Source organism: Colletotrichum fructicola (assembly GCF_000319635.2).
Source record: "Colletotrichum fructicola Nara gc5 chromosome Unknown KSG_Nara_v1_contig04, whole genome shotgun sequence".
Lineage (NCBI taxonomy): Eukaryota > Fungi > Ascomycota > Sordariomycetes > Glomerellales > Glomerellaceae > Colletotrichum > Colletotrichum fructicola.
The window spans coordinates 3,603,752-3,617,508 of NW_027094054.1; the positions used below are offsets into that span (position 1 = coordinate 3,603,752).

The following is a 13,757-nucleotide window of genomic DNA, read 5'->3' on the forward strand; positions in this document are numbered from 1 at the left end:
GCAAATTGCCGCAGCCCATTCATTGTACCTTTTGACTGTATTGAGGCGCTCCTGCGCGACTATGCGATGCCAAACCCAAGAAATAATATCTCCCCGTGGGTAACCACCATGTCAACGACCGTACTTCTGAAACTCCCAGTCACGGTTGTCCAGTGGGCACACTTGGCGGGCCTTGAGCCAGCGAGAAATACAATGGAAATGGAAGGCGTGCTGGTGAAAATGTTAGCATACGTACAGCTGCGTCGGGCGAGAATACGTACGTTGCAAATGCCCCAAGCTACGGTGCACTCCTCGCTCGTGGCAGAGGCTTGGTTCGCTTGACACTCAATGCCTGTGGTGGTGTCAGTATGTCCGGGGAAACAGCTTAGCAGCCGATGGTCCTTCTATTCGACGTACAGAGGTCCATGATGTGGTTTCTGCAGATGGCGCAGTTGTCGACGACAATGTCCCATGCCCAGAGTGCGACGGCGTTCCACTACCCATCCGTAAGCTCAGAAAGAGTATGCTTGGTCCGAGATGCTAACCTTCTTGACCTCGAAGCGCTTCTTGCCGTCGGCGGCCTTGGAGTCACCGTCAGCTCCCTTCTTGACGACGCTGCCAGGGGCATCGGTCATGTCGACGTCGGCCATGGTGGGATGCTAGAAACGGCGGGGTTCGGTGGACGTTTCGGGGGGCGCGGCGAGTGCTGCGAAAGCGGAAGACCGGGAGTCGAGGGGAGGGGTCGATGAGTTGTTGAAGTGGTGATGGAAATCGGACTTTGGCAGAGCTCTCGAATTTAACGGTTGGTTGTTCCTGATGCTGTAGTACCTGGTTGGAGGTGGGGAGGGTCAGCATCGATCAGTGAGGTCAAAGAGGTGGCAGAATCGGCAGGTGACAGCAGGGTACAGCAGGAAGGTAGACAGGGAAGGCTGTCGTGGAAGAAAGAACACGTCGGGTTGATGCGGTCGGGAGAATGAAGACATTCCATACCACTTTCCGTACCTCTTGGATGTTTTATTGTCGTGTTTCGTGGCTAGTTCTGCTCGTCCTCGCGGGCGTTGCGTTGGTGAGGCACTGGTGAGGCACTACTGCTTAACTTACCTTTGGCAGGGTAGGGTGGTAAGGCAAGGCTGCCACCAGTGGTTAGAGCAACTCCGTTTCGTAGGCAGGTGCGAGCTGTGATTGGATGGAGTTAAGCTGTGAACTGAGGGCGAGGCACCTACTGCATAGTACATACGGATACGTACCTAACGCCTGAGTACCTTACTTAGGTACCTAGGTAGTGTACCGAAGGTGCCTTATGGTGCCTAGTGTACCTACCTAGGTACGAATACCATAAGCACCCCACCCAGGATACCTACCTACCTACGTAGATGAGGTAGGTTGTGCGGCGAAGTTCAGTGTGCCTTTCATGTCAGCTCTGACTTCCGCTGGCTTCCATCCATGGATTCCAAAAGTGCCTACTTAAGGTAAAGTACGGTAGCCAGAAGATAGTCTAGGTACCGTAGTCGTATGGCAGCATTGCCCTACCTGAGGTCCTGTCAGGTAAGGTACGGTACCCGTGCCGCGTTCCATTTGCCCTGAGACACTCGCATAGCTGGTGGCATCTATTTGATGACGGGAGTTCGAATATCGATCGAGTGGTGCGGGCAATGCGACGCCAATTCAGTTCTCTGCCGCCCGCATCCCGAAGCCGAAAGCCGGGGCTGTTGGCTGGATTCGCAGTCATCAAGAGCAGCTGAAGACTTTAGCTTGACGAACTTCCAGGTCATACTACGGATATCTGCAGCACAGTCCACACTTCAAAGTATATAGACAGATGCTCAACCATGCTGTCTCCGCGTCACAGCAGTGACGCAGTTGGTCCTGGAAAGTGACTCGCGCCCTGCCATTTTTGGTGCACGGGAAACAAGGATGGTGAGGTGCCTATCATAGCAGGAGTGGCTTATCGTGAGGCTGGCATTGGGAACGGCCCGGAAAATGAGGGACAGCAGTGGCTCAGTTGCTTCTGATTGGATGTATTTTGGTCGGTGGTGTTGGACAGTTGCGAGGAACAGCACAGGTTGGGATGGCATGCCGTGCCTCGCCAGGCCCTGCCGAACGAGCCCAATCTTGGCGCCAGGGTTACTTAAGCCCCTCTCCCCTCTTTCGCCATTACCTAGCCGCATCACAGCTGCAGCCACTGCCCACCCCATCGCTGCTTCAGCGTCACCCTATCTACTCTTCGCCCTCCTTTTGCACGGCACAATGAGCAGAGCACCATCACGCGCTTCTTCTGCATCAGATAATTGCTTCTACTTTTCCCTTCCCCGAAACCCGCTTCCTCAGACAGACCATCCTCCTGGCGCTTGAACACGCAATCCGACCATCATCCGCCCGTAACCAAAGCGAAAAACCCAGTATCTTTAAGCATCAACACGACGCTCACAGCGGCACATCGACAGCCATAGTTGCACTCACTCTGCGGTCAACCGATCTACCCGACAAGCCTGCCTCATCTTAACGCATCATACCTAGCCTACGTACCTACAGCGCTCTGCCTGTACCGACTAGGCTCTGGGCACGAGACTGCCGTACACAAAGCACTCTTCTCGTTCCTTTGCCGTCTCTCGTTACATTAATTACAACGCAAAGCAAAACACCGAAAGCCGAAAAGCAACAAGCCAGATTGTCCCTTCAGACATCAGTATGCAGGAGGCAACCAATCAAGCGAAGCCTACAACCAACCGTCGCCGAGGTCGAAATGGCGGCGGGAAGGCGGCCGGGCAGAAAATGTACGCCTCCGAGAACGATATGGCACATGTGTCGAATTCTGCCTTTGATCAGTTCGGTCCACACACTCCTCAGAAGTCCTACTCGGGTTCTCCAGATCCCCAGTCGGCCGCGGGGGCTCAGACCGGCTCCAAGCAGCGCTCTCGCAACAAGCCTCGAGCGAAGAATCCCAGTGCCAATCCTGTAGCATCGCCAGACACGCGCCAGAACCGTCGGTCAACACCCCAGAGCATTCCCGTCAGCAACAAGCCAAACACCGCTGCAGCCTTCGCTGGCGCAACCTTCCACGCATCTCCCGCCCCTTCAGCTCTGCCTATGCCTAGCTTCTACTCGAAGTCGATCCCCGAGTCCCCAGGCAATCCGGGCATGAGACGAGAAGTTCAGCAGCAACCATCTCCCCCAGTGACAGAGCATGAGGCACCGACTCCGCACCATCCATCGACTGTGCCTGTGGCCCGAGAGTCTCCTCTTGATGCTATCTTTCGAGCAGATAGGGCTGAAAAGGAGAAGGCACGTCGAGTAAGCTCTCTTCACTCCTCTTCTCGGCCTCAGGGGCCTGTCTCGCCGCCGGCTCCCGCGCTCAGAGACAGTCCCTTCGCCGCGAAACCGTACAATACCCACCCGGGGCATCGAATGCCATTCGAGCGATCCTCCAGCGGCATTTCTTCGGCAGAGCTTGATGGCTTTCCCGGCAAGCCACTTGGCCCTGCTTTTTCGACTCCCTACCAGGACCGCATTCGGGCTGCCCGCGCCGGTCCTAGTCAACCTTGTACACCAAAAGCTTCGGAAAACTCACCATCCGAGGACCGCTCCGAGGCCTTGAAGAAATACTTGTTTGGAGGCAAGGGTATGACAGGCTCTCCTCAACCCTCGCCATCGATGCCTTCAACTCCGCACGCCAGTAATGGTATTGTTACACAGGACGAGGAGGCCCGATCCTCCGATCTTCGTGTCATGGAGGACAGTCTTCGTCGAATCCTCAAACTAGACTCCCCTCTGGCGGCTGCCAAATCGGGAGAACGTCCTTTGTACTCTTGAAGAAGCCACTGGTCTGGGCTATGAGGTGGACGTTTTCCGTACGCCACCCATCAACCAGGTGTCCATTATCTATGTATGTGAAACTTTTGGACCAACAATTAGCATGGAACGGGAGTCTCTGCGAGTTCTAGCTGTTGATTGTGATTTTTGTTGTTGGGTGTCTTGGGGTTACGGGATGTGGCAAAATTGGCAGATGCTTTTTTTGTGCCAACGTCAGGAGTATTCAACTTGATACCCGGAGGCGACATCGATGTTTTTCTTCAGTTAGGACAACTTCAATCATTTTCCGTCTGCATCTTCGTTGGACCGCTTCGTGGCGTACTTTCAAAGGTATATCATACTCTATTACAAACGGACAGTCTACCTTGTCTAGGGACCACTGGCTGTAAATGCCCGTCAGTGTGATGCACATCGAGAATACATGAATATGAGCGAGTGCTGTATTTTATTCCAAAGGCCGTAAGCTCGATCACTCTATCCTGTGTACTGGATATTGGGTTGATGAGCATAAACGTTGTTGAGAAATTTGTTGTATTTGTCCTACGCAATAGCTCGGCTTGAACTCGACGGGAAGCAAGGTGGGCATGACGAATATTAATAGGATTTTCTGCGGCAGCTCTCATACGGTACGGTTGTAAACGCAGCTGGATCTCGGAGTTTCATTCGGACATTACCTCGAGGTCTATTCTCGAGCGAGTTCGTAAATTGTGGATGGCGATGTGCTTTGCTAGATCAGCCCATACCACTTTGGGCCCATGCAAACATTCACAATACGCAGCATGCCATACAGTCTAGATGAGCCAGAGATGAAGCCTTGATTCTCGATGCTGCACGGGTTTCAACTCGTTTCTACCCTGTTGCCCAAGGCCATCATACTGACGCCGTGTATGGTGAATGCAAGCCCCCTCATCCTGTCATCTTGACACCGTGATAAGGCATGGCAGAGGCGAAGGGGCTGGGAGGAGGCGGGGAATTGAATTAGGTATGCTTGCCGGGAACCACAATAAGAAGAAACGCCACTTGTCCAGCTACCATGTGTCGTTGTGACGGATCAGACAATCGAGCCACAAACGCAAACAGAGCCACGTCCATATCTCAGCAGCTTGTGACCAATATGTCCAAGCTCTTGACATCAATAGTTACATACACAAGCGTGACGACGAGACTGTAGAAGGCAATAATGCAAGTATTGTCATAAGTCTCTGCGTATCAGACAGTGACGAGACGAGCAACTGTAATCAGGGACAAGTCATGAATACATGAGATCTGTCGTGTTTGCTACCTGATCGTGCAACTATCAAGCTGTCACATACTAATTCCACCCTTGTCATTGGGAGTCTGAAAAAATTGTAAAGAAATCAAGCAGATACGAGCGGTAAGTTAATTAATCGTACACCAACAGAGCGGCGCTTCTTTGCATCTAATGTACCTAAGCGGGGGAAGAATGGGGGAGTATGCAACAAAGAAGCAATCTGATCAGCACGTGACACCGCGACAGCTACTCGACCTAATTAATAAACGCTGTATGGTATCGCGACTGCCTTTAGCCCACGTTCAACTTATTCCACACCGAATTCAGCACAAAACAGACTCTGGAATTCAATTTCTCACCTTATGAATACCGAATCAGTCCGGAAAAGCGTATTTCTGGCGGCTTGCGCGCGACTATGAGTTCAGAATACAACCCAGCGCGTTCTGTATCACCAGATGCGGAAGATGACCCGGATCTGGCCTTGGCCATTGCATTATCTTTGCAACAAGAAGACATCGCACTTCACAATCGATCGGAAGCATCTAATGCGCCAGCGATCCCATTAAAGCAGTCCATCAAGCCTACCACTGGTGTTACGTTTGGGTCCCTTGCTCTTGACAGGAAAAAAATGGAAGAGGAACGTCTCGCAAGACTGGGAAAACGATCAGCCACGCAAGCTGACCTTGACGAGAACTTCCAGACGTCAAAATCTCAACGGACTGATGCCGCTGACAGCCAAGAGTTGAGAAACGCTGCCCCTGTTCTGAAGGTACAGGAGCAAGCAGCCAATGCCCTCGATCTACCTTTCGCCAAGGGAGCCTTCAGGAGAACCTGGGCACGAGGATACCCGAGGACGGGTGATGATATCAAGATCGAAGAAGTGTTGCAAAAAGAGCAGCTGCAGCTCGCCGTTCTTTCCTCTTTTCAATGGGATGAGGAGTGGCTTCTATCGAAGATCGACTGTCGGCGCACCAAGATGGTGCTGGTTGCGTATGCAGCAAACGACGCAGAGGTACGTGAAAAACTGCCAACAAAGCCCCTATCCGTGACCGATGACACGTTCACTGACAGTATCCTACAGAAAGCAGTGATACGGTCAAACGCCCCTGCTGGGCTCATCAGATTCTGCTTCCCGCCCATGCACGGCGGGTATATGCATTCTAAGTTGCAGATCCTAAAGTATGAAGGGTAAAACGTCTCCATTCTTTAGACTACCGGCAGCTACTGAGATTATGGCAGCTATCTCCGACTTGTGGTTCCTTCCGGCAATCTGGTTCCCTACGATTGGGGAGAAACGGGTGTTCTAGAAAACGTTTGTCACCCCCGATTCATCACAATCCTCCTCACGGCCTAGCTCACACTGGCAGATGGTGTTTCTCATCGACCTGCCTCGCTACGAGACGCAGCAGACTACAGCCGGTACGGAGACACTGTTTGGAAAGGAGCTGCGGCGCTTCCTAACAGCTCTTGGTATCGGTGAGAAACTGGTCAAGAGCCTTGACAATTACGACTTTTCCGAAACGAGTCGCTACGGATTTGTCCATACAATGTCAGTCAATCGAACGAGGGTCCCGGCAAAGATGGCATCGACTCTGACAGCTGACTTCAATCCGCAGTTCCGGGAGCCATGCGAATGACTCTTGGCAACACACAGGTCAGCATACCCCCCAAGGCGCCAGAAATTGATGTTTGTGGCGTGTCAAAATAAGAACTGACCGTTTAAAAAGGCTACTGTGGACTCGGAAACACTGCTCGTAGTTTGGGTTTAGCAACCGACTATCCCGTTGACGTTGACTACGTGGTATGTAGGCTGAACAATTTTCCCAGCTCTTGGCGGGCAGTTTGACAAGGGGGTTTCGCTAAGCAATTTGTCATCAGGCTTCTTCGCTGGGATCTCTGAACCATGGTTATTTGACAGCTATTTACAATGCTTGTCAAGGTACGTGTGGTTGCACTCAACCTGTCGAGACTTGACGGGGTGATCAGCGGACTAACACCCCACGGCACCCTTGTAGGTGATTCGGGCATGAAGGAATACGAAGCGAGACAGTCCAAGTCGACCAGAAGCAAGGCCGGAAGGTCAGGTCCTTCCGGTTCTAGAACAATTACCGCCGAAGCGGTCGATTTGCAGCATCATTTCCGTATTTATTTCCCGACCGAAAAGACCGTTTCGAGCAGCCGAGGCGGTAGATCTGTAAGTATGTCCCGGCCGGGATCGCCGCGGCGCCGGTCGATCCTGGTGCCCAAATGCCCCTGTCTTTTGAGAATGCTCATTTCGCGTCATTAATCAGGCTGCCGGCACTATTTGCATGCAAGAGAAGTGGTGGAAGTCTTCCACCTTTCCGCGAGAATTACTGCGAGATTGCGAAAGCACCCGAACAGGTCTGCTGTTGCATAGCAAGGCCATTTTCGTGCGAGAACGAGCGTGCAACGGTGCGGTCTGGGCATACATGGGGAGCGCAAACTTGTCAGAGAGTGCATGGTAAGTCATCGCGAGGCCTGATGATAGGCGGCACCAACGTCGCAATAGTAAAAGGCCGGGGAGGGAGGGGCCAGAGGAACCATATGCCGTCTGAGCAGGACGTCACGAAACGACGTGGATCGATCATAAGGCTGACCTAAATTGGAATCTAGGGGCCGGTTAGTGAAGGACCGGGAGTCGGGAACGGCTAAGCTCTCCTGTCGCAACTGGGAGTGCGGCGTGTTGGTCGCGGTGGGCAGGACGGCGGGCTGCGCGGATTCTGGGACACGGCGGGGAGCCGACCAAGGTGCCCAGACGCTGGAGCGGGCGCGGGCGCAGACTCACATGGGTCGCGGCGGAAAGGAGGGCGATGAGGAAAACCCGCAGCACCAGCACCGGCGGCAGCGACACCAAGGCGAATCACCAGGCTTCGATGAAGCGTTTGGAACGACGATGCCCATTCCGATGAAGGTGCCGGCGGGGCTCTACACGTCAGATGAATCGGCAGCCAGCCGGCCTTGGTTTTTCATGAAGGCCGATTGACCAGGGATGTGGGACCGGGGACGAAGCGAGAGGGAGGGGGTGTGATTCAGCTGAGACACCCCTGGCAATTGGCGGAAGAGCGTCCGAACGTGCACGATAGACAAATGGCCCTCAGCGACAGTCGTATCAGCTTTGTGTTTATGCTGTTTAGGGGGGCGCGGCAAAGGGACGCAGAGGAAAGGGAGAGCAGGCAAGTGCAGCACGGACATGGATCTTCACAGATGGCATGGCGTCGTCTCAACCTGGAGCAAACCCCGGGTCGGCCGGGCTAATTAGCCCTCCGATGGCGGGACCTCAGCATTTTTACAGGTTCTACCAATCGCGCCTATTCGTGCCTTGGTCAAGCGTTGCTGTGCTGCCGATTTTAAGGACTAGCGTCTATTAAACGATATGGCCTAGTGAATCTGCGGTTTGCATGTCCCGCTTGGATGGCATGGGGGCCAACAAAGTGCACTGTACGTACCTACCCATACGTGAGTCGCAATGAGATGGATCACAGCATGTAGTGACAGCTGTTGGTAGGTTGTGGACGGGGGCGGGCGAGAGGGAGAAGAAAAAAAAAAAAAAAAAAAAGACAAAGGGAAAAAGAAGGCTAGCGTCTAGCTGGGTATCCATAACAAGCTAAGAAGATTCGGAGTAATATGTTCAACTCGGGTACGGATATGCTGGTTTCGCAATATGGATTAGTACAAGTGCGAGACGCACATTTAGGTATTCCATGATACCGAGGGCATGGCAGTCCACATACCGGTTGAATCCGGTGAATTGGATATGGGTCGTACTGGGCAGGTCGCGCAGCATACCTACACCATCGTGGTACACAAAGCACAGTGTCAAATCCAAAGACGATACCAATACACTGCAGAACCGTGACACACCAGGGAGAGGAGGGGGCAATATGGGAGCAATAGATGTGCGTAGGGGTGGCGGACGGGACGATGGGAAAGTGGCCGATTGCCTACATACCCCGGAGAGGTGACGGGCAGCAGTGGGCATCTTGGTCGCAGTCCTTCTGGCACCCCCTAACTTGGCTTGCCGCCGCAGCAAATTAAGGCATGTGGTGACTTAAGGAACGGGAAGGATGGGGTTGGTGATTGCTGGCGGTGACACGGTTTCAACTTGCTCGTGGTTGGATCAGCCATACCGAAAACCAAAAACCGAGGTGACGAGGAAGCGAGATAGGAACCCGAGATACTGGCGAAACGGACGGCGAGTGGTTCATTATGCGTGAAGTGGGAGGATAGCAGTGCCGGCATCGACGGGGTAGCGCATTTCCCTCCGTCAAATTGCAAATACCATGCGTAGCACCGTGAGGGTGGCAGTTAAGTGAGAAGGAGGTGGTGATTGTGCCCAAGGGGCGATCGACCACAACCTTTGGCCGCTCCGGGTAGGGCAAGGCAAGATGAGACGAGGCGAGGCGAGGCAGAAGGGAGGGACAGAGAAGAATGAGAAAAGAACAGTCGAGTTCTACACTACCTTACTATGCAGTACATACACCATTGCTCGAGCATGAGGGACAGCGCTGCAGAATAGCCCAGTAACGGTACTGTCTGACGTGTGGTGCCGGCGATGATGTCGGCAGGTTCAAGGGAATTGCAGTGCAGCGTAAGGTAGTGCGGATACACGCTAGCGTACGAATGCCTTTGGACGCTTGGCTACGTACCGGACTTACCTCACGGATACAAGCGCTTGGAAGCTTGGCAAGTCGGGGTCCTTGTCGAGTTGGGCCGCTAGCGCGAACTCCAGATTGTGAGATCGCAAGTTTGGTTTCTTTTTCCGTGGGCTCTTCTTCATCCGCCGGCCCCCCTCCCCCCCCTTCCCCCCCGTGGCTGGGTTTGGACCCCTGGAGTTGGGTCCAGAACTACGACCAGAACCAGCCAGAATGGCAAACAGGCAGCGCAATGGGGTTGGATCACGGATGGGATGGGATGCATGGGGGATCCTGATCGGCATTGAGGGGCCAAGCAAGAGCAGGGTAGGGCACAGAGTGGATACCTATGCTATGTACTCTGTACGTGACCCAGAATACCTGGGAAGTGTACGTATCTACAGTGCCTACTAGTAGGTAAGGTAGCTTACTAAGTGCCGCAGCTTCTTCTGAGGACACCCACCGGCGCCACCCTAATCTGCCCTGTCTTTTTCTTTATTTCTTTTCAATCAGCCATTCCAAGTGGGTCGACGGTGGATCGGACTGATCCTTGCCGTCTTTGGCCTCGCTAGCTTGAGGCTGTGATGCACCGCGGGCGGGTTTGTGAGGTGGAGTTGCAACATTTTCTCGACTTTGTCAACGGCACCGCTTGATTGGATGGATGTTGCGGCTTCTGCGGCGTTGAGCTCGAACGGTACAGACGGGACAGTCGGATTGGCGACGGACACTTGTGATGCGTGATGAGCGGTGAATGTCTTGTTGACTCGATGCGACTCGATTCAACTCGAGTCCGTAAGGGTATGTATCCGTGATTGTTAGCAGCAGTACGGATGGATCCAATGCTGCGCAAGCGCACTCACTACCTTACATGGAAACAGACGGGCCGCAACGGCCAGCAACCAGACTAAGGTAGACTAGAATGATGCGCGGTGCGGACATCTAGGGACCGCACCTCACCTCGCTGTCCATCTCCAACAGCAAAATAACATGGCGAGGTGATGGCAAGGTGAAGGCGATCGCAGCTGGGCCTGGACTCGCCCGCCATTGGAGACATTGGCGTCGGCCCTCCACGTCGTCTTGGCCCTTACTGCGGTAGTCTTGGCAGATGGGCCGAGTTGCAGTGGGGCCGGACATGTTCGCATGTCCGCCCGGGCAGATGACTGACAATTCAATTTGGCCCAGAGAGAGACAAAGAACGGAGACGGGCACTTTTGTCGGGGATCTAATTACATGCACCCCGCCAACTACTACACGGCAATTTCTGTGCAACAATCTCCCCGGCAAGAACCATGCTGTCGTCGATGCGAATGATCTGACGAACCCGTGCATTGAAAGAATCCACAGAGCTCAAAAACAGAACAGCATCAAAGCCCCAGAAAGTCCGTATGTACTGCGTAGTATGTACGGAAAACAGTCACATTTCACAAATGCGAAAATGGGAGCTGCGCCGGGATTGACATTGCCTGTCGCTATGCCCAAGCCCAAGCCCACACCCACGGCGGCGGCGGCGGCTGCGGTTTCGGCTTCGGGGCCCAGGGGAATGGTTGACCTCTGATTCTTGACCAGGGCCCGACTTGTCAATCTATTACGTGCACCGTCAGATCGAGCCCGCATTTGCATCTGCGGATATGTGCGCTATCTGAGGTACTATTCTGCATGTGCATATCTGTGCCTGTGCTTGTAGGCTGTGTCTACACATCGCAAGGTTGGAACGACGTTGGCGTGGAGGGGAGACATTGCCTGATGACTTTGCGACTACAAACCCCGCCTTCACCGCGGAGCATGTTGCAGTTGCTCGATTTGCTCTCCTTGATCACTAATCCTTCGTGTTTCAACCCGACTTTGGATTGCATCGCCTGAATTCAATGCTCTGTTGGTTATGGAGCAGGACGCTAGCGACTGCTATTCCAGCATTGATGGATGGCCTACACCACTGCCTTTTTTCTGTGCCCTTACCTCGTGGTAGTGGTAGCGGTAGCGACATCAACAAGCCTCGCGTCGCGTCGCCTCAACGTCAGGTAGGCGGGTAGACGTTCCGGGGGCCTGCTAAGTGCCCAAGACGATGCTGGTGCTAAGGTAGTGGGACTCGACCGGCGGGGAGATAGGGTTAGTGGAGGGGACCGAAAAGTCAATTGACTACCTTACCCAAGTAGGTCTGATACCGATGACGATGGCCGATGAAGCCGCCCTTGAGCCAATACGTGGTAGCCGCGCAGACAAAATCGTACCATGCCTTCATCATTCATGTGTAGCGAAGGTCCAAATGCCCAAAGACCGGCCGGAGGGTCGAGATGCAATACCAGTGGAAACACACCTCAGGTAGCTCGCTCGGTCCTTGGCAAACCTGCTCAGCATGCGTCCGTGGGACTCCGTTAGCCATCCTCACCACATCGACGACGATAGCTAGGTGGCCAGCTGAGCAACAGTCACGATCTTGGCATGGCGGCACCTTGTCTACATACAGAGTATTCGCTTCGCTGCCTCATGCCGCGCCGCCAAAGACGCGTCTTCGGCATCACGACGCATCACTTTTACGAGCCTGCCAAGAGTTTGTTGCTTCAGAGCAATTGGATTGGAGCGCACTGCATCGCCGTAAAGCCAAGACCAGGGATTGGGCTTGGCGGTCATTCGGCGCCGGCGGCTGCACCGGCATCGGCCATCCGGCAGCCCGGCGGGCAGACATTACAGTCCGTCCGGAAATGTGGAGGCGGAGGAACATGCAAGGGGACGTAGACGCTTCAGGCCGGAAACTGACAGCTTGAGAGCTGCCGAATCCCCGAGATGGGTTCCGAAAGGGGTTGGAGGCAACGTGGTTTATATGCAGACAAGACGGGCGAATGAGCAAGCAAAATCGAGCAAACGGGGATCTAGTAGCTTGTTGTTCCTGCTCGGCGGATTTGCAGCCATCAACCATGGCCACGGTAATGTCGATTTCGGTAACTTTGGAGCAAATCACTACCCTGGATAGAAGAGGGGGGCTGGGGTTTGTAGGACTGGGAGAGGGGGGAATAGAGGGGGGGAAAAACAAGCAGAAAAGAAAGGGAATGCTGCCAAGAAAAATCGCGGCAAGGCGGCAAGCTTGAACTTGTCGTTCCACGTCCGTTATTGCCGCCCGTCAGAGGCTGGTCGTGTCTCATGGTGGCCGGTGCTTCGTGCTTTGGATGACAAGGTAAGGTAGTTATTGCAACTGCTCGGTCTCTGGGGAATAGCATCACGTCGCATAGCGGCAGCGGCAGCAGCGGCGGCGGTGGTGGCGGCGGTAAGCTAAGGGTTCTCTTGCTGCGGGCGGGAGCTGGGATCAAGGAATCAGAGTTTGGTGCAGGTGACCAGTCCGTCGGGGACCTCGAATGGGGTCCATCGGGGGGGGGTTTGACTGAAGACATGGCTGAACACACCATTCCTCGACGGGGGGTATGTAATTAACGTCTTTGCTGGGACTCCCGACGTTGTGTTTGATTTTCCTTTGGGGGATGGGGTTCCCCTGGTACGAGCCCCAGCCGCCATGTCATAGTCCAAGTCTTGGCCTGAGCTGATGCCAGAGATCAGAAACGGGAGATACAGGTGACAAGAGACGAGACGGTGCTCGACTGCGAAGACACATACCAAATGTCCAGGGGCTGCGACAGTGGCGACGACAACAACGTCGGCAGCAGCAGCACGGCGAAGGGAATGACAGCGCGGGGATCATCTGATAGTGAAGCCAAGAAGCATAGAGTGGCAGAGCCTCAACGGCTTTCCATTAGAGACAAGGTGCCATCGATAATTAGGTAGGGTGTGGATGGTGGATGGTTGCTAGTTGGAATCACCTCACGGATAGTCAAATGACAAGAGCCAAACACAGACAGAGAGAGGACCGGGCACCTACCTACAGGGCAGTCAGCACCTCTCAACTGATGGACCGTCTTCCAGACAAAGCACAGAGACACGGGCATCGATAGCAAAGTTAAGGTCAAGTCTTACTTTGCACCTTATCTGGACAACAACAACAACAACAACAACAACAACAACAACAACAACAACAACAACAACGACAACACACTCCCGACTCGACAGTGTGACGGTGA

General features: G+C 53.9%; 4 protein-coding genes across 4 annotated transcripts; 2 read left to right on the forward strand and 2 right to left on the reverse strand.

Annotated features, from left to right (window-relative positions):
• Positions 1-111: 111 nt before the first annotated feature.
• Positions 112-629, reverse strand: Rbx1 (E3 ubiquitin-protein ligase RBX1; the record flags this gene model as incomplete). The annotated part of the gene is made up of 4 exons (XM_032025678.1): positions 112-210; positions 261-331; positions 397-475; positions 525-629. The coding sequence occupies 4 exons, from the start codon at positions 627-629 to the stop codon at positions 112-114; spliced, it is 354 nt and encodes a 117-aa protein (XP_031877759.1).
• Positions 630-638: 9 nt separating this feature from the next.
• Positions 639-1,574, reverse strand: CGGC5_v007797 (uncharacterized protein; the record flags this gene model as incomplete). Its single annotated transcript, XM_066151904.1, has 7 exons — positions 639-807; positions 970-1,018; positions 1,081-1,155; positions 1,227-1,233; positions 1,349-1,385; positions 1,444-1,505; positions 1,539-1,574. The coding sequence occupies 7 exons, from the start codon at positions 1,572-1,574 to the stop codon at positions 639-641; spliced, it is 435 nt and encodes a 144-aa protein (XP_066008882.1).
• Positions 1,575-2,751: 1,177 nt separating this feature from the next.
• On the forward strand, positions 2,752-3,789 carry CGGC5_v007798 (uncharacterized protein; the record flags this gene model as incomplete). The annotated part of the gene is made up of 1 exon (XM_032025680.2): positions 2,752-3,789. The coding sequence occupies one exon, from the start codon at positions 2,752-2,754 to the stop codon at positions 3,787-3,789; it is 1,038 nt and encodes a 345-aa protein (XP_031877757.2).
• Positions 3,790-5,669: 1,880 nt separating this feature from the next.
• Positions 5,670-8,045, forward strand: Tdp1 (Tyrosyl-DNA phosphodiesterase 1; the record flags this gene model as incomplete). Its single annotated transcript, XM_032025681.2, has 10 exons — positions 5,670-6,053; positions 6,123-6,229; positions 6,281-6,353; positions 6,409-6,590; positions 6,658-6,695; positions 6,769-6,842; positions 6,920-6,980; positions 7,057-7,235; positions 7,333-7,523; positions 7,676-8,045. The coding sequence occupies 10 exons, from the start codon at positions 5,670-5,672 to the stop codon at positions 8,043-8,045; spliced, it is 1,659 nt and encodes a 552-aa protein (XP_031877792.2).
• Between the last annotated feature and the right edge of the window lie 5,712 nt (positions 8,046-13,757).